The sequence below is a fragment of the Lonchura striata genome, chromosome 12, assembly GCF_050655825.1.
Source record: "Lonchura striata isolate lonStrDom1 chromosome 12, ASM5065582v1, whole genome shotgun sequence".
NCBI lineage: Eukaryota > Metazoa > Chordata > Aves > Passeriformes > Estrildidae > Lonchura > Lonchura striata.
The window spans coordinates 19,536,206-19,557,989 of NC_140714.1; the positions used below are offsets into that span (position 1 = coordinate 19,536,206).

The 21,784-nt window shown below is 40.3% G+C and overlaps 1 protein-coding gene across 2 annotated transcripts in view; it reads left to right on the forward strand.

Annotated features, from left to right (window-relative positions):
* PPARG (peroxisome proliferator activated receptor gamma) overlaps window positions 1–21,245 on the forward strand; it is a 53,392-nt gene extending 32,147 nt beyond the window's left edge. For both annotated transcript variants that reach the window (XM_077786013.2, XM_085590771.1), the window contains exons 3-7: window positions 2,197–2,366; window positions 3,732–3,870; window positions 8,358–8,557; window positions 11,598–12,048; window positions 18,472–21,245. In XM_077786013.2, the coding sequence (XP_077642139.1) occupies window positions 2,197–2,366; window positions 3,732–3,870; window positions 8,358–8,557; window positions 11,598–12,048; window positions 18,472–18,719 (1,208 nt within the window). In that variant the 3' untranslated portion in view covers window positions 18,720–21,245. The remainder of the gene's footprint in view (window positions 1–2,196; window positions 2,367–3,731; window positions 3,871–8,357; window positions 8,558–11,597; window positions 12,049–18,471) is intronic.
* The last annotated feature ends 539 nt before the right edge of the window (window positions 21,246–21,784 follow it).

The window sequence follows — 21,784 nt, forward strand, 5'->3', positions numbered from 1 at the left end:
ATTGATTTAGAATTCAGATCTCCTGTGTCAGCAGAGATGTTCTTGCAGGGCAGATAGAAAAGGGGAAATACTCATAGCAGACCTTCACCGTGCCAGAACAGCAGCTGGAGTTTAGGACAGGTACCATAAAGTATCCAAAATTATATTTTAGTAGACACATGAACACCTCCATTACTTCCTACTCCTGCACTTTGTGTGCTTTTCCTTTGATCTCAGTGCACACAAGGCAGGATAAACACCCCAAAATGTTGAAGAATGCCCAGGGTACAGAGCATAATTTGAATTATTAATATGTACAGTTTTTAAATTCCATACAGCCTGAGAAAGGGATGGAGTAGAAATATTCGCTACATCTGAGGCACAGCATTGCTACAGCTCCATGACAGCTCCTGGAGCATTCACGTGCTATGAAACATGCTGCTCTTTCACAATTTACACTGAAAAATTACACTCAGTCCTCCTTTTAAGTGACTTATTCCTAAATAATTGTTACTGCATTCCTGCTCCAAGTATCAATGTGGGGGTGCTGTGCCTGGAACTCTTTTGAGGATTCACTTCTGCTTAGCTCTGACCTCACTTTTATTTGTAGTGACCAGTACAAGAACTCTTTCAGGGAATTCTTGCTGGGGAAATTGTGGTATTTAATTTGGGTGGTGCAGTGAAGCAGGAGCTGTGTATCTCTGCACTACTACTGTAATAAATAAATGGACATTTTTCCAGTGAGGTGTTTATTCTTCTTTTGTTTAATCAGAAATATTCATAACACTTTAATGCCAAGTACTTTTAAAGAGTGCAACAGAGTTTAGATGGCATAAATCGTCCTCATCTTTACTTAGATAATTTCACCCCAGTTTATATAGGAATAAATCTTTCTAGTCTGTATAGTATAGCAAATCTGGAAAAATAAAAATAATCACCTTTTTAAACACTGTTACATCACCCCTGATGTAACGTAACTTTCAAATGTCACAGCTCTCTTCTATGACAAGTGATGACTGATTTAAAGACATTGTATTTACTTGTTTGAGATGATTCAATATTAGAAATTGTTCTCTTAATTAGAAACTTTCAGAAGTGAAAATTCTTCTCTAAACTGCATCCGAAGTTGAACATTTTTCCCAAGGAGAGAGCTAAATTTCTGGACATATCCAATATTATTTTATTTTATATGTATGTATGTATGTATGTATGTATGTATGTATGTATATGTATATATATAAAATTATTGAATATTTATTGAATAATATAATTATATAATAATAAAATGTATACTATATGGTATTGCATAATAATATATTATTATTGGATTATTATTGAATAATATATTATTAAATATATAGCTCTATTATTCACTTGAATATATTTTAAACTAGATTAGACACTCCAGCCCATCTCCTTGTAGGAGTTTTTAACACCTTGAAGAAATAAACCAGATAAAGACCAAGTAAGGCCTGAGTTCTCCATACATCAATTTTTAATATCCATCTTGAAACCTTTGCACACTACAGAGCTGACAGCTGGATCTGTAATTCCCTATCTCCAGCAGAACCTGCCCCTTCCAGCTTTTGCAGCCGCTGCAATGCAGCTGCAGCTCCTTTTGCAGCCTTGGTGTGCTGCTGGCTTTGCTGTGGAGCAGACCCGGCCATCCCAGCCCAGCATCCCTGCGATGCCTTGTGCTTATTCCTCACTGCTTCTGATGCCTCAGGTTTATCTTGTATATTTTCAGACTCTGAGCTGCTTTAGTGTGTGGGTCTGGGCTTCACATTATGGGATGGTGAGCTCTGCACAGAGCAGGGACACAAAACAATTCCTGCTCCAGCTGGGCACCAAGGACAAATGATCCAAACCTCAGCCCAGGAGCACAAACACCGTGGGCTGGAGAGAGAAAAACAAGCAGGGTGGGACTGATGGGCTGAAGCTGGAATGGGACAATGAACTCCAAGTGCCAATGGAGCAGAACTGATCCCAGGGAGAGCCCCCGGGAGCGCTCGTGCATTTTGGGACCATTTTGGGTCATTTGGGTGCAGCCCTGGCTGGGCTCTGGTGCTGCCCAGGGTGGATCCATGGAGGAGATCCTTTAATAAATCCCTGCTTTATTCTTTAGCACCATTTAGTCTCTGTTCTAGCTCAGCCTTCTCAGGGCATCACTTCCTCCATGAATTCAGCTGGAGTTTATCTCACCTCTCCTGTGCACAGGTGCCATCAAGCTGGAGCCTCCTTCCCCCCCCTATTTCTCAGAGAAGGTCCAGCTGTACAACAAACCTCACGAGGAGGCGTCCAACTCGCTGATGGCCATTGAGTGCCGCGTCTGTGGGGACAAAGCCTCGGGCTTCCACTACGGCGTGCACGCCTGCGAGGGCTGCAAGGTGAGCTGCCAAAAAAGCACTCTGCTGGGCATCCGATACTGTTTGCATCTCAATCATCACTTGGTAAAATCACAGCTTTGTGCTTCATTAAAAAAGGAAAAAAAAAACTTGTAGGTCTTTGCGTCAATTTTGCTGGGTATAATTTATGGGTTAGTAAGCAGGAGTTTTTTTAAAGCTTGATTTTTTTAAAACTTCGGCTTTTTAAAACCTTGCTTATTTTTTAAAAGTTTGCTTTTTTCTTGTTGATTGTATTGTTCTATTCAAATTTTTTGTGCATTTTTTCTCCTTTCAATCAAGCAAGCATATTTTATTCCTGCTGTCTTGGGCATCATATGCAGAAAACCTGAATTCTTAGACCACAGCCAAACTCATGCCCAACCCCAAAGCTTTGAACAATTAAAATTCAGGCTCTTTATTCTGATTATTCGAGGTTTTTTTACCTGTTTTACACATTTTAGGTGACTACGGAGAAGTCTGATGGTATTGAGGAATGTGCTGATGTTTTATGTCAGTGATATTTAGTGTTTATAACATGTAAAGGTCAAGTCAATGGTGTAAAAATTGCACTCCTCAAGAATGAGAGAAGAAATGTCAGAGAATTAAATTATTAATAATTCATTGAGTTCAAAGAAAAACATTAGAGCTTAATGTGAAATTCCCATTTTCTCCATTTTCAGTATCTTGAGGAAAATAAATAAAAGGAAAGAACCAATCCAGAGCTTAAATAAAATTCTTAGCAGTGAATTAGGAAGACACATAAAGCAATAAGTACAAAGTACATTACTTAAATTACAGTTAATTATATAAATAAAAGCTGGCATAATGCTTTTGCTGTTATTATTCCCTGTGAGGAAAAAGTAATTTTTACAAGGAAAAAAAGGGTGATAACTCTGGATAAACTTTATTAATTAATTATGACTGATCCAAAAAAGCATCTTTAAACTGTAAAAAGAGAAATAACCCAAAACCATTTTCATTTACCAGGAAATGAACTGCTATTGGCAGAATTTTTGGGTTTGTCGTCGCTTACAACAAATTTTCTATGTTGGTAGTGAAGTTTAAATTCTGAAAATGTCCCATTTAGTTTGCAATAATTGTCCCACAAGCAGTGGGACAAATGGAGTTTTGCTTCTTTTGGTGTTGTGCTGTTAAATGACCCCAGTGATTCCCTAAAGCTTCCCCAGCTTTTTGGGAATTGTATAGCTCTATTGAATGGGGTTGGAAACAACAAATAAGAGGATCCAGAAAGGATGGTGACAGGAGCTGTGCTTGCTTGTAAATCCATCTCTCAGGGTTTCTGGGTGGGTGGAGCAGGGCCAGGCTGGCACCTGTTTGCAGCCTTTTCCACGTTTGCTGTCTCTGCAGGGCTTTTTCCGAAGAACCATCAGGCTGAAGCTGATTTACGACAGGTGTGACCTGAACTGCCGCATCCATAAGAAGAGCAGGAACAAATGTCAGTACTGCAGGTTCCAGAAGTGCCTGGCTGTCGGGATGTCACACAATGGTGAGTGCACGGGCAGCTTCAGCCAGCACTGGCTCCTCTGAGAAAGAGCATGGAACATAACACAGCTGCTGTAAGTGCTGCAATGCCCACTTCTTCAGTTTAGACATACGTGTCAGAGAGATTGCCCTGATTTAGGAGCCTCTTTCTGATTTAAGGTTGCTTTAACATCAAAATCATATAGAGATTTGCTTTTCTTGCTTTAATACATAACATAACATGAGCTGGTTTTGTTCTCCATCATTCCTGCTCACTGGTAGTTCCTCCTGAATATGCTCCGAGTGTAATTGCTATTTTTCACTTCACTGTCTCATTTTCTGATCAGACGCTTTTGCCTGGTGGAGCTTAAGATGCCTTTCCTGGAAGCCAAAAACCTGATTATGAAATATGGATTAGAGAATCTGAAGCTTTGTGAATAACAGCAACTTGAACTTGCTGCACAGGCCACTTACCAAGGGTTGTTGGCATCACTGAGTTAGCACTTCTCATACTGAAACACAACATATTTGAAATGAAAATATTCATTTTTATGAACTGTAGTTTTAAAAATCCCCATCATCCTCCTTCCTAGGGCACCCCCATCTGTGGTTGTCTTCTTTAACATAAGTAATGGCATGAAGAATATCACAATACTGCTCTAGAAGAAAATCCCTCTGAACTTTAAAATTAGCAGAGCAATTCATGTGGAAATACTTATGAATGTTTGGGCAGAAGGACATAATGAAGATTCTTTGTTGCCTTGCTTTGGCAAAGCTGAGTAAAAACAGGAATTAAATGTCATAACATAGAGACTTATGTAATTCTAAGGGTAAAGAATTGCAAACATGACTGGGAAAATAATTTCTCTGTGGTTTTTTTAGAACTTTCATTATTTTCAATATAAAAAATGAGTGTGCTGTCCCCAAGAGGATAGCTGGATTGTGGTTTGCAAAGTTAATACATGTACTGAATGTAAATTGGTCTGGGAAATGTTTTGCTAATAGAAAATACAGTTTTCAAATTCCTGGGATGCAACAGTAACACTTAAAAATAAATCTAATTTTGAAATGCTACTGTGGGTATTTTTATAGAAATTCAGGAGGGTTTTTTATTATTATTTTCAAGATTCATGCCAAATTCTCCCCTGGCCTGGCAGCACAGCTCCCAGTTGTGTCCATGGGATCCATGGGCAGCTCCATCAGGAAGGGATGGCCCAGACCATTCTCTCTGCCTTGCAGCATCTACAACAGCTTTAAAATTCACATTTCACCTGCATTTTCCCTCTTTAGCCACTGCCCAGGCAGAAGCTGTGGCACCGAAAAGGTTCCAGAACTCGGGGGAGGCAGGAAAAGGGCAAAGCCATTTGCCCCAGGGCTCCAAGGAACATTTTCCTTTGCTCCAACCAGGAGTTCTCCCAACAAGGACTCAGGTGTTTTTGTTCAAACATTGCCTTCTACACTTGCTTTTTTGTTTGTTTGCTTTTCCCTGCTCTGGTTACATTGCCTTGCACAAAACACCCTCGTTCCTTTATAATTTATAAACAATTTATAAAAAAGAGCTGAATTTCACCTTTGATGACCCAGAAGCATAAAGAAATGCAACACTAGATGTGTTCCTACCTAGGTTCCTACCCTCAGCCAACAGAACTTTAATATCCTGAATATTCTTCACATTTCTTGTAGATTGGAGATAGAACCAGGGGGTTTCACCAGTGACACGGAGACACATTTTAATGTTACATCTCCAGATTCCACTTCAGACACATTATCAGAATTTTAAATGCTTTGCAGCAGAATGTGGATTATTTGTGCCTGAGGGTTCAAGTCTTGTGTGGATGTATTATTGCAAAATGATCAGGACAAAATGGGGACTGCAAGGAGCCACTCAGCAGCTACAGCCGCATTTTTTCACGTAGAAATGCTCCATACCACTTGGCTAAAGGGTAAAAAAGACAGTGGTGTTCTCATGCTTGGAATATTGTTTTCCTTTCCTTCTCTAGCCACAGTGCTGCTCTGGGGTTAACCCTGAGTGGTGCAGATTGTGTTCTCAAGTGCCACTAAGCAGAAGCTTGTTTCTTTTTGTTTTGAAATGTCATTTATTTTGTTCTCTTCTGCTAAGAGTGTTGCTGGTATTAGCTCAGCTACTGGAATGGGAGAAAAAGAACACATGGAAATGTTTTTGTCATCAGTTCTGGGAGCAGGGGATTGCTCAATCTGGGCACATCTCCACCAAAACCAGACAGGTATCCAGCCTGGCTTTACCTTGTGTTTTCTAATGTAATAAACTGTATTTATGGGCTATTTGGGGCCTCCTTTATGCTCAGAAATAATCCAGACAATCAGAAGAGCAGTGCCCTACAGAACAGTCTATAAACAACCACCTTTTTTACATTTAACTTCTCCAAGAGGTAAAATCTGAAGTGAGGATAAATATTGTAGTTCTTCCACAGAAAGCCAAAGGACAGAATGCAGCACGAGGGACTGACTTTGTTCACGGTTGACTTTGTGCTCCTGACATTTGGGGAATGCTGGAAATGCAAGGAAAAGGAGGAACTGCCCAAGGAAAGAGAGAAATCCACGCTGCAGGCTCCTGCCCAGACTTGCAGAGTCTGGGATTGCTGGAGGGAAGCTGCCAGCTGAGCCCTCTCAGCCAGCCGGGTTTCCAGAGCTCTCCCCAGCTTTTCCCACCCCTGCTGATCCCTCCCCAGGCTCTCCTTTGCCAGCCTGGCCTTTGCAAGTGGCATCATCAGCAGTCCCTCCTTGTGCTCCCATCCAAAATTCCCCTTTCCCAATTCCTCCCATCAACCTCTCACCGCCTGAGCTCTCCCTCATTTTTGTCTCAGCCCCCTGAAAATGACAGTGACAAGGATTTTTACAAAAGGAAACTGCTAGGCTGATCCCACAAAATTGATTTTGCCCCAGATTTTACCTGCAATGCTAATAAACATTGAACAGAATCTGCTGCATCTGATATCTCACCAATAATATATATTCTAAACATTAGAATAAATGGAAAAATAAATCTTATGTCTATGAAATTGTAAGATAGGAATGCTTGATTCACAATCCTCCTTGTTGATAATAGATTGCTATATTTAAAATATACTTTATAATGAAATGTTGTATTTAAAATACATTTGAGTCCTGATCACCTTTTCTTTTTCTGCCGATGGGATTCCAGATTATGAATCTGCTTTTGCAAACCTCAGCTCTCAGGAACTGACCCACAACAGAATCATTTCCTGCTGGTGTTCAGTATAATTTAATATCAAGGACACCCAAGTAATTCTGAAATATCCAGCATGTCTCACTCCCAGACTGAGGTTGCTGAAAGAGGAGTTCAGTTATAAAAATAAGCAACTTGGTTTCTACAGCCATGAAGTAAGACAACTGATCAATAAGTATAAAATAGAAGAATGAAGAGGGGGGATGTGTTCTGACATAATTATTTATTCTTGGGAAAAAATGTCATGTTTGGCCATCAACACATTGCAGCAAACTCATAGAAAAGTGGCTGCTAGTTTCCAAAACAAACATCCTCAGTAAAATCATCTCTCTATGATCTTAGCAGCACTTTTTCTTTATCCAAGGAACACACTAATCACTGAAAAAATATTCATAATATTTCTATTTCCCCTAGGGCCAAAATGCAAACCTTGATTTCTTCTTTCCGTTTCTTGTTTGGATGCTCTTCTGTCCTGTTTTGTTTTCATAAAACAAAATAAATTCTGTTTGCTGAAATATCATGTGATAAATCAGTCTTGATTTTGATGGCTCATTTGAAACATTCTCCAGTCAGTCCCCGCATGAATAAATAATCTTGGTTAGGAAGTACATGGATGGAAAAGTAGGAGGTGCAGAGGAGATTTGAGCAATTTTGAGCTCATATGATGAGGTAGAACCATTTCCTGGTTTTTCAATACTGCACATAGATAGAAGTGCCACAAACAACTCAGTCTTTTCCAGCTTTTTATTCCCTGTACAAGCTCCTTCCCTATTCCTTAATTCTTATGTTAACATTTTATAGGACTTGCTATGTTAAATTCTGCTGAACTATTTAGCAATTTCTTCCTGCAAGGCATGCAAGGGTTTTGTTTCTAAACAAATGAAGAATCTCAGATCCATGTGGTGATTTTCCCAGAACAATACAAGTCTCAGTGGTGGTTCCCACTCTGAGCCAACAGAACTTTAATATCTTAAATATTCTTTGCATTTTATGTAGATTGGAGGTAGGAGCAGGGGGTTTGCATTTCTAAGCAAGATAATGGGCACAGAGATGGTTTCCTCGGTGAGATTTGTTTGTTTACATGTCTTTAAAGCTCTTCAGCTGTTTGGACTAAATGCAGAAAACGTCTTTCCTTACTTGCCCAGCCCCGTTTAGCACAAACTCCGGGCGCCCGCACCAAAGGCGATGAAAACCCAAATGTGCTTCTTGAGGTGCAGCTGCAGGTGCAGAAGGTGGCAGGAAGGCTCTGAGCCGTGGGTTTTTGTAACTCCTGTGGTGTTCCTCAGCCATCAGGTTCGGGCGCATGCCGCAGGCGGAGAAGGAGAAGCTGCTGGCGGAGATCTCCAGCGACATCGACCAGCTCAACCCCGAATCCGCCGACCTGCGCGCGCTGGCCAAGCACCTCTACGACTCCTACATCAAGTCCTTCCCTCTGACCAAAGCCAAGGCGAGGGCCATCCTGACAGGAAAGACGACAGACAAATCAGTCAGTTCCCTCTTCTTTCTGTTTCTTCCTTTTTTCCGAGTGAATGATTCACCCAACTGACAGCGCAGCTCTTAACAAAAAACAAAATACAAAACCCTGAACCTAAAAAAAAGCCCAAAAAACCCCACTTTGCTGTTGGCAGTTATACATTTCAAGCTGTGTCTGAAACACAGGAAATGTTTTTAGATAGGATAAGTAAACATTATTTGAAAAAACTCCAAGTTCACCTAATAAAATACTTGAAACAGGGACAAGAATTTGAAGGTCACCTTAACCTTTTTGTATTCCCTGATCCTCTCTTCCCGTTTTCCCTCTTCTTGCCCAGAGGTTATCTCCCACACTATCTGTTTAAGGTGGCTCTCCAGCTGTCAGGAATTGCTGTTCCCTGAGGAATATTCCTTTTCCTAAGTGGCAAATGATTCCATCCCCAGCACATTGTTGTGTGATGCTCGTTCTTATGATGCTCTGATGAATTCCTGCTTTTCTCTGAGTTATCTCAGGTCACATCTGTGCCTTGAGTTGGTGCAGTTGGAATTTTAGGAGAATGGATGGGATCTGAGATCTGATCATGTCGGTAACAGTATTTTAATACCTAAAGAACAAAATAGTTTTCCACAGTTTATAACTCTTGGCTTGATGTATTTTCTAGAATCATTGGCAGAAATTTTGTTGTCAGGATTACAACAGAGAGTGCATTTTATTTTCCTTAATAATTTCAAAGACAGCAAAGAACTCAGAGGTATTTCAGGCTCCAAAAAGGTATTTCTTCCTTTCCTTAAAGGCAATTCAAATAATAATTTTAATGTTGTCCAGAAATTGGTTGACTCCTCATATAAAAGGTTTAGATGTGGCAGGCACTTACAATGTGAGTAACTTTTCAGTATGAAGCTTGAATTAGGTAAGTTTATTTATTCTGCAGAAACTGATCTGCAACCTGCTCATGCCTGAAAGTTCCACCACTACAGTTCTCACACAATAAATGTATAATTACATTAATTAATTCTCCTTTTTGCTTGGGAGTTTTTAAACTTTGGCACATTAGAAACACCAATAAAGCAGTAGGCAGAATCCAGCTTTTCAGTGCTGCCAATTTTCAAGTGTTTCTTGAAAATACCACTGAAAGAGTGACATTCAGTACTTAATGGTTACAGCTTTCATACAGTTTTTATCAATGGATTTGGTGCTCTGGAGCATCAAATTGTTTACTGTGGGCATAGTTTAAATTCATGTTATTTTTTAGTTGCTGTGTGATCTGAATTAATTTAAAATATTTAGATAGGTAAGTGAGTGTGTCAAAACTAGAATGAGTTCTTCATCATCTTCTGGGATATACAGAGCTCATTTGACATAAGATTCTACTCTCAAAGTCATCTGAATCTTTATATTAAAAAAATCTTTGGCTGTTTTGAACTCTTTCTTGATTTTCATCTATCATGGCTAGGCCAGTGGTGTAATATTGGCTTTCTAAAGCACGTGGGCATGGACTAATAATGACTTTTTCTTGTACTTGGTGCTCCCACTAAAAAGAACAGAAAGAAATTATCCACTGGAACCAAAATATGCATTTTGAAAGCATCTGCTGCAGTCTTGTTGCTCCACTATACCACGCGTGTGCATATCCATATGTGCAGATATGTATTTAATGGCTTTGCTGCTGCCAAAATGTCATTACCCAAAAAATTCCTTCTCTCCTGCCTTTTCTCAGTGCAGTTTGTTTGTTGTTTCAGTTTCACACTGAAATCCTCAGTGCAAGTGGGAAAATAATTTAATCCCTCACACTGTCCCTCCTGGAATGTCGTGGTCTGGAGCTGTAGACATAAAACCATGAGAATGAGCATCCCTACAAGGCATTAGAATCTGCAATCACAAATGACCTTCCACTTTAGAAATTATTTCTTTAGTCCAATTGTGGAGTATAAACCCTTGTATTTTAATTAATTAATCAAGTATGTTAACAAACCTATCCCTATCTGTGAGATTTGTTCAGTGCAGCAATGAACTATTCAGTCATTAATCCTCTGAGGGAAAGAGTCTTCAAATGAACTTGAGAAATCCTCACATAACCACTTCTTTAAACCCGGGAGCTTATTTTGCATATTCTGGAAGAGATTGTTTCCAGATCCTCATGCAAGTATTCTGGCACTACTTTTGCTAAGCTGCTTTCAAAATTGATTTGTTCCAGTTGAATTTATTTCACAGTCAGCCTCATTTTTGTGTTCTGAATTGTGGTTTGTAACATGGTATTTGTTTTTTCTTTCCCAAAGACAAGCTGAGTGGGTTTAAATATATCCTAACATTGTTATTTTTACAGGAGTTAACAGCAAAAGGTTACCTTTATTAGTTAATCAATACCCTAAAGCTGATATTACTTGCAGTGTTTCCTAGGATAGAACATGAAAGGAACATGAAAGTAAATAAAGGAATCAAAATGAGAATATCTTTGTCTTTCTAAAAAAAAAAAAAGAAGAAGTTTGCTTTCCACTCATTAGATTGTCTTTTATAGAAGCTGTTATAATTCAGGTAAAAGTAGTATCATTTCTATCATTTTAACCTTTTGTTTAACATCCCAAACTTTGAATTCTGGAATTACAGAACATTCTATAAAAAACAAAAAACAAACAAACAAAGGAAAAGGCAAAATTCTGGATACTTTAAAATAGTGTTCCTTCCCCCCTTCTACTTGGCATTTCTGTAAATAATTTTAACATTGTGAGGATATTTGTTTTTTATAGGTTTAGGACAATTTAACTCTTTGGGGAGCCCCTTAGGTTTTTCAGGACAATTTAATGATTTAGGGAGCTCTTGATAGGTTTTCAGGACAATTTAACTCCTTGGGGAACCCTTGACAGGTTTCTCAGGAATTTCACTATTTGGGGAGCCCTTGACAGGTTCCTCAGGACAATTTAACTCTTTGTGAACCCTTGATGGGTTCCTCAGAGGTGTCTGAGGGGTTGCTGCTGAGTTCTCTTTGGGTCCCTCAGGAGTCCAATGCTCTCGGGGAGGACGTTTGGGAGTAACTGGAGTTTCCCTTTGTTTCTAGCCCTTCGTTATTTATGACATGAACTCTTTAATGATGGGAGAAGACCAGATCAAGTGCAAGCACGTGTCCCCGCTGCAGGAGGAGAACAAGGAGGTGGCCATCCGCATCTTCCAGCGCTGCCAGTTCCGCTCCGTGGAGGCTGTGCAGGAGATCACCGAGTTCGCCAAGAACATCCCGGGATTCGTCAACCTCGACCTCAACGACCAAGTGACTCTGCTGAAATACGGGGTCCATGAGATCATTTACACCCTGCTGGCCTCTCTGATGAATAAAGATGGGGTTCTCATATCCGATGGACAGGGGTTCATGACGCGGGAGTTCCTGAAGAGCCTGAGGAAACCTTTTTGTGACTTTATGGAGCCCAAGTTTGAGTTTGCTGTGAAGTTCAATGCACTGGAATTAGATGACAGTGACCTGGCAATATTTATAGCTGTCATTATCCTAAGTGGAGGTAAGTGCTCTCTTATTTATATGGGATTTTAGAGGATGGAATTGATACCTTTAACTCCTGCCCCAACAGCAAAGTGCTCAGCGCTGCAGGCTGGGAGCGAGTGCATTTACACACAGCTTTTTTAGTCATTTTCAAATCTCTATTTGTTGTTTGCCCTTTATTCAGTTCCAGACAGAAACTGGAAATGGAAATGCCCCAATATTAGTGATGGAGCTGGAAATGCCTGCTGAGTCATCAATTCATTTAGGCAGAAAACAAAATCAGGGCTATCTTTTGGAAAACAGGAAGGGTGGAATTTCACTGCCAGGAGCTAAAATTCTGCAGAAGATTTGTTTTTTAAACTTTCAATTAGATTGTGTGGCTAGCTATTTGACCACAAACAGCTTTGACTCCAGAACAATTCCAAAGCATAGGTGGTATTGGGCTTACAGGGTTATGGTACTTTTATTGTTCTTCCATTCATGCAAGGTTTTGTTTGCCTTTAAAAGGAGGGGGAAATGCATTTTTTAGGAAAATTATGGTCTCCTAAAAATAAAAAAAAAAAAAAAAGAAGGCATTGTGTGCTTGTTCAGCTTTCCTCAGCTGTATCTTCACACATCATGCTTTGAGCAAAGCATGAGCCTGAAATCCCAGGTATCAGACTTCCCACATTCAACACTTCACTGAAAAAACTGAATTTCAGCATTTCTGCAGCCAGTCAGTGTGTTCTCTGCTCCTGAGGTGATGTCACTGCCTGTTTTGTGAATTAGTGATGCCTACCAGGATTTATTTCACTTAAACACCTTCAGATACATTCCAGACACACTGAAGCTCTGTTAATTTGGCCAACTCTCCCAAGGCAGTGATGTTGCACAAATACAATCTTGCCCTACTGCTCTGTGTGTATTTTGGCCCAACGTGGAGCTGCACACATCCATGGCAGGAATGTGCTGAATGCTCTGGATTCGGCTCCTCCGCAGAGCAGCGCCGAGGGTTTTGTTATTAAATTACATTTCAGCAATCAGACACAACCTCATGCTATTGCTCTAAAAGCAGCCCTGCTGCTGGGAGGGCACTGTGAGGTACATCTGTGTTTAAATTCACCTCCAGCTCCCCCTGGCACTGTGTTTCATTCAGGAAAAATGGGGGGGTCACATAGAATTTGTCCCGCCGATTCTGCTCCCAACAAGAATTCCTCCCAGAAATTTCCTTGTGCAAACCTTGGGCACCATGATCCCTGAGGGCTCTGCATTAATTCAGGAAGGAAAACACCATGCTGGGGTATTTTTGGTTGGTTTTGATGGGAGAGGAGAAATGGTACAAGCCTCTCAGGGCACTACTCAGAACATGCCAATATTTTGTGGGTTTTAGCATAGTGAAATGGGACAGATGAGAAAAGGCTTCTCAAAATTCACTCCTAACTGCAGAAAGGGAACTTATGTTCAGCAGTGTTTGGTTTCCACCAGAGGAAACAGGAATGATGTAACCAATCTCACATTTTGGATTGCAGGAGGACAGTGATTCATCTACAATAATTAACTGTGTTGAACCAGATTTACCAGCATGTCTCTTTTTTTTTCTAGAATAATTTGTAAACAGAAACTTGTAAATAACTAATTAATTTGAGTCAAGAAACTGTAGCAAAACTCTGAAACAAATCTGTAGAGACATGTAAATCCATATAAATATAAATCAGTCCTTTCTAGGAAGATCCTTTAATTTCAACAAAGACCTCCCTATCTTTTTTGCAGAACTTCTTTTATTTTTCCAAGAAGTGTGATAGCTGCTTAAAAAAAAAAAAAAAAGAAAAAAAAGAGTTTATGTTTTGAAAACAATTAAGTTTTGTTGCCAATTAAAGAAAGCTTTTATCATGGAATTTACAGCCAGATATGATATCGATTAAACTGGGTGCATTCTGTGGGATTAAAATATCTTGTGTGATATAAAGCTGAGTCCTATTTCACAGCTGCCTCAGACATTTCTGTAAGAGCTACACCCTTGCAAAACTGTATTTCTGTAAGAAGTATTTGAATATAGCAGGGTGATTTCACTGAGAACAGGATTTCAAAAGCAGAGCACCTCAAGGACTTGACTTGCTGCAGGAATCCTGCAACGCTTAAATCCCCTCACAAAATCCTGTGTACAAACATCTCTAACAGAAAACCACTTTGTGAAACCCAAAAAGATCCCAGCCAGGGGCTCTAAATGTCAGTGAATCTGTTATTACCTAGTGAAATTATGCTAATTCTGCTGGCTCCAGGGGGGCTGGCTCTTGTGCAGCTCTAACAGAAGAGAAGAAGGGAAAAGGAAAGATAATTCCAGCTGGAACATCACACATGGAAAGCTTTTCCTTGGGAAGTGCTTGGAATTTGCCACAAATCCTATAAAACTCCTTAGCCTTTTGATAACCAAACAGCTGCTTTTGCATGTTATCTAAAAAGGCAAAAAGCCCAAATCCCAGCAATAAGGAGCTGACAAATTAACTGTAATAGCAACAGATGGAAAATATTCCCACAGTGGATTTTACTGTTCCTGAGCTGCTCAGTGCAGCCTCTCTCTGCCTCAACTATTCCAAATGTTTCTCTGAACTCATTTCTGGAGAGCTGCTCTTACTGTTGGTGCTGTAAAACAATGTAAATGGCAAACAAAGTCTTGTTTTCTGAATTTAATGCTGGTCAGACAGAGAGACTGTGTGTGAGCATAGGATTTCACCTGGTTTGTACAACAGAAATGCTTTTGGCCATCAGCAGCAGCAGCAAATACTCATTACAACATCCTTCCAGCTGTGGTGGCTTTAAAAGATACACTTTGGTTAAATGAGATTTGGAAAGCTTATTTTAGGAGATTTTCTCCCTCTGTGTCACTGAGACTCACCCTCAGTCAGTAGGTGAGTGCTCTGATATACATGAAAAGGAACTGAAGCATCTTTAAAACATCACATCCACCTGAGCTGAAAATTAATTCTGTCACAAGAAGGTTTAGGGAGAAGGAGTTGGATGGCTCTGTTTGAACAGGAAAGGTAATACTGCAAGCCTTATTGGAATAATTCACATTTGTGAACTGAGCAAGCTCACTCAAGGAGGCTGTTGTCAAAGAAAAATCTCAAAAGTGAAGTTGGTAGCATGGATGGACTTGAATTTTTGTGTATTATCTTCTGCAGTGGTTGGATATAGCAGTGTTTGGATACAGGAATTTTGGGATACAGGAATGTTTGGATACAGGAATGTATGGACACAGGAATGTCTGGATACAGGAATATTTGGATCCAGCAGTGTTTGGGGCAGAGTATCCCTGTAAAGACCCACACTCTGGCAGTCCATGTGCAGTCAAACTGGTATTTAAATCCAGAGGTGTTTCTAAAGTCACTTTTTTTCTGTTTTCTGTGTGCTTTTACCTTAAATTTTAAGCCCCGAGCCCCTGCTCCTGGTGCAAACACTGTATTCAATAATCTTGCTGCATTCTCAGATCAGCAAAATCTGAAGTTTTATCACTGACTGTTACCAAGAAGTGGTTCCTATTTCACTGCCACACAAATCCTGCACTTTGGATCAATGCCTCCAGTAATGATCTGCAGTTTTTGCTCGGATTACAAAGCATTGCTTTGTCCTAACAAACTCCTGGTGACTCCAATGCTTGTGACAGTCTCAGAAGACAAACCTCAAACTGCTGAGTCACGTCTGCCTCAGCAAAAGAAAAAAGAAGGAGCACATGTGTTCACTCAGCCAGGTCTTTGCCTGTTCTTTCATATTGAGGTTTTAGAATGTGCATTTAAATGCAAAATGCATTTATTCAAAGATAATAAAATGTAAAGACATGCAGGTGGCAATTTCATACGTGAGAACCAGGTAAAAAAGATTGTAATTATTGCTAGGGACATGAAAGAGGCATCCAAATAACTAAGTAAATAATTTTTTTCCCCTGAGACAGTATAGAATATCAATTTACACAAAGTGGTACTGCTTGCTCTCAGAACTTTGGGATCATTGGCCTTTCCCAGTCACTGTGAATATTTTTAGCACAGTTTTCAAACCAGTTGAAGCAGCTGTAGGACAATGAATGAAAACATAAAGGAAATGCGAATAAAGAAACATAAGAAATAGCAGGGAACCATGGCACTCCTGGAATTTTCCTTTTTCCTGCAAGACACATCCCTCTGCAGCTCCCTACTGCACAAAACTCACCTTTTGGTACAAAACCAAATTGGTCTGGAGCAGATATATATTTAAAAACATTTTAACAGCTTGAAATATACCACAATAGCTGGATGTTTAAGCTTTTGCCTCTTTTTTCCTTTTTTTTTTTTTTCCTGATTTAGATAAGTTTCTTGGAACAGAAGCAGCATTTTCCTCTGTAAGAGGTTTTTACTGAGAAAGTATAGCAAACTGTCAACACCCAAAAACCACTGCTCATATCCTGAAGTTCTCATTCATGAAAAATCTCTCTTGCCTTCAATGGGAATTTTCCTTCCTCTTGAATTTGCTTATATAAAAATAACATCTGATCATCTCCTAGGCTTTAGTCAGAGTCATCTTTTCTTCCTCTGGTCCCACTGGGCCATTAGACAATCATCAGATTAGGGCTTTTCAAGGGATTTCAGGATTTTAGCCACTGCAGTCTCAGGCACCCAAATTCAGGGGGCTCCTGATAAATTCCAGACCCAGTGAAGTTTCCTCCTGGACTCTGAAGCACAATATTTGAATTGGGATTCTCTCCTGAAAAGTTCACACCCCAAAAACTTCCCACCCCAAAGGATCAGGGGCAAAGGGAGATGGATCTCAGGGGAAATCGAGGCCACGTCTTTGTGCTCCCTGATTTTTTCTGTCCCTGCACACTGAGTCATGCCCAGCTGGCTCAGAGTTCAGCTGCAGCACACAAGGAGAATTTAAAGCTATCACAACCCCAAATTATTACCAGCTTTGACAGGCTGAAATTTGGCAAGTTTCAGAAAGATGTCAACTCAATCCTTCAGCCCATGCAATAATGCATTCAGGCAATCAAAAAGTAAATATCTAACATTTGTCAAAAATTCTTTAGGCATTTTAAAAACTGCTCCAAAATATTGCCCAAGGAAATTCTTTGAAAGGAACTTTTTGTTATATTTACTCCCAGATTTTCTGAACCAGATTTTATGGGGCTATCAGTTGGATGGGATAAATAAACGATGTCTGCAAGACGAACACGTTGACAAACAAATATCCAGGTTCACATCCAAAATTACTTTTATTCCTATCTTTGAAAAACTCTGCCTAAACCTCACATCTTGGAGAGCTGAGTATCCTTTCCTGATCAGCGACCTTTGTTTTCATGGCTCACTCGTTGCTTTTCCTGCCAGCTTTGCTGTTTAGTTTACACTGCAGTTTTTCCCCATGAAGTAAAGCCATGATGTATTTATAAAGAGCTTTGTTTTCTCCCAGCCTTTTTGCCAGCGTGCAGCATGAGTCGAGCTGAGTTAGGAGAACTCTCTGCTCAGAAAGGTTACCAAGATCACAGGAAATAACAGCTTATTTTTTATGTTTTTAATGGAGATCAGCCTCTCGTCCCTGCTGAAATGGAATTATTGCCTCAGGAAAGTGACTTACGGCTTGCAGCAGGCACTGCTTCTTATTGATCAAACTATGAAAATAATTTCACAGCTACACAGCAAATTTTATTTAAATTATTGACTCTTTTCACTATGTATTACAATATTTGGGATGTGTTACCAAGTATTTTAGCAGTAACAAATTCATGGTGGTCATTGTCATATGTGAGAATTTAAAATTTTAAGCATCTTTCATTGCTTAGACATTCAACATTTCATTAACTTTCAGTGCTGGAGAATTAAATAAACTGCAGAAGTTGAGTTTATGCCTTTTTTTTTTTAATTTTGAAGGGTTCACATCCACCTTAGAAGGAAATATTTTTAGTGGCAGTAGGTACATGCAAATCCATCATGTTGATTTTACAGAAAGTAATTACCTGATACAGATTGTTTATCCCCCAACTATCTCATTCTTATTTTCCCACACACACTCCCAGTTTACTGTGGAAAATCCACTGTAGTGGAGTATAAACCTAGTTCTAGGTTATAAAACTAGTTCTAAAACTCCTCTGAGCAAATCCCAGTGAAATCTTACAAAGTATCTGATGGTCAGACAGTTCTCAGGAAATGCCATCTCTAAAGGCTTCATTTGCTAAGAAATGCGTAAGAAATTACTGCATGGCACTGATGCTGTGATGCTGATAAACTCACACCCCTTATTTCCCCCAGACCACCTGGGGGAAATGTTTCCAAGACTAATCCTAAAGCTCCTTTGAGTAGATCCCAGTGAAACCTTACAAACTACCTGATGGCCAGACAGCTCCCGGGAAACGCCATCTGAATTTGCTAAGAAACGCATAAGAAACTAAAGCAGAAAATCGACGTTACGGTGCTGATAACCTCCCACCCCTTTTCTCCCCCAGACCGCCCAGGGCTGCTAAATGTGAAGCCCATTGAAGACATTCAGGACAACCTTTTGCAAGCCCTGGAGCTGCAGCTGAAGCTGAACCACCCCGAGTCCTCGCAGCTGTTTGCAAAGCTGCTGCAGAAAATGACGGACCTCAGGCAGATCGTCACGGAGCACGTGCAGCTCCTGCAGGTCATCAAGAAAACCGAGACGGACATGAGCCTCCATCCTCTGCTACAGGAGATCTACAAGGACTTGTATTAATGAGCAGAGCAGTTGTTAATCCCCTGACAATGATGTATGTTCTTCAGATTGCACTATTTCTTTGAGGGAAAAACTTGGCGTACCTAAGAGATTACTGTGAAACAGCATTTAAAAAGAGAGAGCTTAGTATAGTAGATCTATTTTATGCATATTGTTTATAAAGACACATTTACAATTTACTTTTAATATTAAAAGTATCTATATAATGAAATTGTTGGCAGTATTTTCAGAATTAATTTTTTTAACTACGTTACTTCTTAAAATCGCTTGTCTGAGTATGATCAGTGCTTCACTCAAGCATGCAGTTAAATTTTCGGCTAAATAAAAACCTTTCTCCTTGAGCATTTCCAGGGAAATGTTTGAAGTATTAACGTTTGATTTGGTGCTCCCGAGGCAGCAGCACAATAAAATTCAGTCACAGATTAGTGCAACTTCCCAGGAGAGTCTCAAAGGCCGAAGGGAGAAGTGTCAAGTCTGAAAATACTCGTGCCTTCCATAACGAGATTTGACACTGGCAGTGCTGTGTGAAGGGGGCTCGGTGTAAGGAGAGATCAGGCCACTCCTCTGTGGGCAAACTGAGAAATCAGATGCCATTTCAACTCATTTAGGAATTCATATGCACTGCTCAGCACTCCTAGGAAACAAAGTCCTTTTGATTCCTCTGCTCATGCAAGTTTGAGACAGGTGAAGCAGCAGCTACTCCAATTCCCACCCCACAGCAACCAGGGCTGAGCTGGAATAAGTTGGTACAAACCTCTTGGCTCAAGACCTTCTCCAATTATTTGATAAACTGCCATTGAACAGCAGTCAAAATATCATGGAAAACTGGGATGTCGTGACAAATTAACTCCTGAACAAAAGAAGGTTTAGATGAATCCTTGTGTAAAGATAAAGCTGTGATAAAACTGTACCCTGAGTTTGACTCGAGCTCTAGGTGTTCATCCAGGGGTGCTGGAGATGTTCCTGCTGTTGAGGTTGTTGGTTTTCTTGCATGCCTTGCCCTGTAATGTCACCTAAGAGTTCCACAGGGAGCAGAGCACAGTAGAGTGAACAAATTTAACAGAAGATAAATTTCCTAACAATGTCATTTTGGGGTATTCTTGGTACTGAGGTAAGAGATTCACATTTCACCTGCCCAAGTTTGATAGTTTGTGGATGTGACCCCTGACTAAATCAAGCAGGGGGGACCCACAGTGGTGGACCAGGAGAGGGAATACTGGGGGGGAAAAGCCACTATTTGTAACTTATATATCAAAATAAGGAGAGATGCCCAACAGCCTTGGTTTCCTCCCCATGTCTGTATTTTATTTATGTAGCAAATCTTGTGCCTTAAACTGAGACAGGGGGAGTGGTGATTCCCAAGTGGACAAAGAGGTGATGTAGGTGTGAGTAGGATCTTCAGGGTCTAGAAATTGGCTTTGCTCCTACTGCAGACCTTAAAACTCTTAAGACAATGCAAATTATGCAATAAAGGAGCTGAGAGGTAAATATTAAAATTAATCCTTCAGCTCATGCCCTCTACACCTGGAAACGTTTCCTGCCGCTGATTTCAGGTAACCTCTGGGCCTGAGGTCAGCAGGGAGCTTTGTTCCCACCAGGAAGTTTGGGGAATTGGATCATTCAGCCTCCAGGTGTGGAGCCCACGGGTGGAATTGCACTGAGATGAAGTCACTGCGAGGCTGCAGAGAACAGCTTTGATCCTGCCAGCCTTGCAGTGAGGTCATCTCAGGTGGCTAGAAATGATGGCCCCGGAGCACACCCAAAATTGCAGCTCATGCTCAGCACTGCAGGCTTGCTGCACATTCCAGGTGGTTCCAGCTGAGCGTGGCCTGCAGGAATTGCATCCACACTTTCACGGCTGTTACAATGCAAAGGGAATGTTCTCCCTCTGTTTAAGTTGTTTTCCACTGTTCATTTGAAGCGTTGCCTTCCACCCCTCAGTGGGAGAATTCCCAGAGCTCCCCTCCTGTGGAGGATGGGGCAGAGGTGAGCTGGCACTGGGATGGACTCCAGCTCCAACACTGAATTCCTGTCACAGCAGCACCCAGCAAGAACCAGCAATCTGAACCTGCGTTTCTTAAACAATCCCGTTTCCCACTGGCTTCCCTTGAAATGGAAGTCCAGAAGTAGTTTCAAACAAAAAGGAATTTTAGGGCATGTCCTTACAGAAGTAATATTCAAAACTATTTGAAAATAAGTGGCAGAGATGCTCTGACAGGGAAATTGAGTTCACTACTTTGTTAAAACACTGAAAAAACTTTGTGTAACACAGCAGCACATTAACCAAAGAGCTTCATCCCACTCCTGCAAGGGGTAGTATTTCTGAAACTGTCCATTCAGCAGTGACAGTGTCTAAGCCACTCAGTCCAAAAATCCCTACGTTTTGGGATGGAATGGAATCACAGTCAGAAGAGTTTTGCAGGAATGGGTGTTATCCTTTATGAGGATGAAGGCACTGATGCCCAAAAGCCTCTACTTTTCTTTCAACTGTATCAGCTGCTCTAATAAAATATATTGTTCTCCCTACACCCTGTCTGCTCTCACATATTGATATTATTCACCATGTTTTCCTCAAGCCATGCAAAGTGTTAATTTTTTATGTGAGTTACTGATCACTGACATGCTCTGATTCTAAGCGGTTACATCATGGTTAAGAAGTTTTGCCTGAAATACTTTTCTACAAGAATAGGTCTTAAGGGAAAAATGTTCATTTAATGGACAATTGCTATGTACTAATTTAGAACAAATGCCTCTTATGAGGATATGAAAACATTTTCTCAAAAAAAATAGCATTTTCTCTTGTGAATTATATTCAGAATTTTGATCTAATTGTAAATACTTTCTGTTTCTATGGGACTTTATTTATTAAAAACACAAACTTGCTAATGGGAGTTCATCAGTAGGTTGTAATACTTTCAGACTCTCTAGAGTTTTGGATAGAATGGGCTACACCATAAATGAACAATTTGGGTTTTGATCTTCAGTGCTACTAAAATCATTTAACAAGTCAAAAATAGAAGCAGTCAGCTGGTACATGCCTGCCTTTGAAGAACTTGATTGTGCTG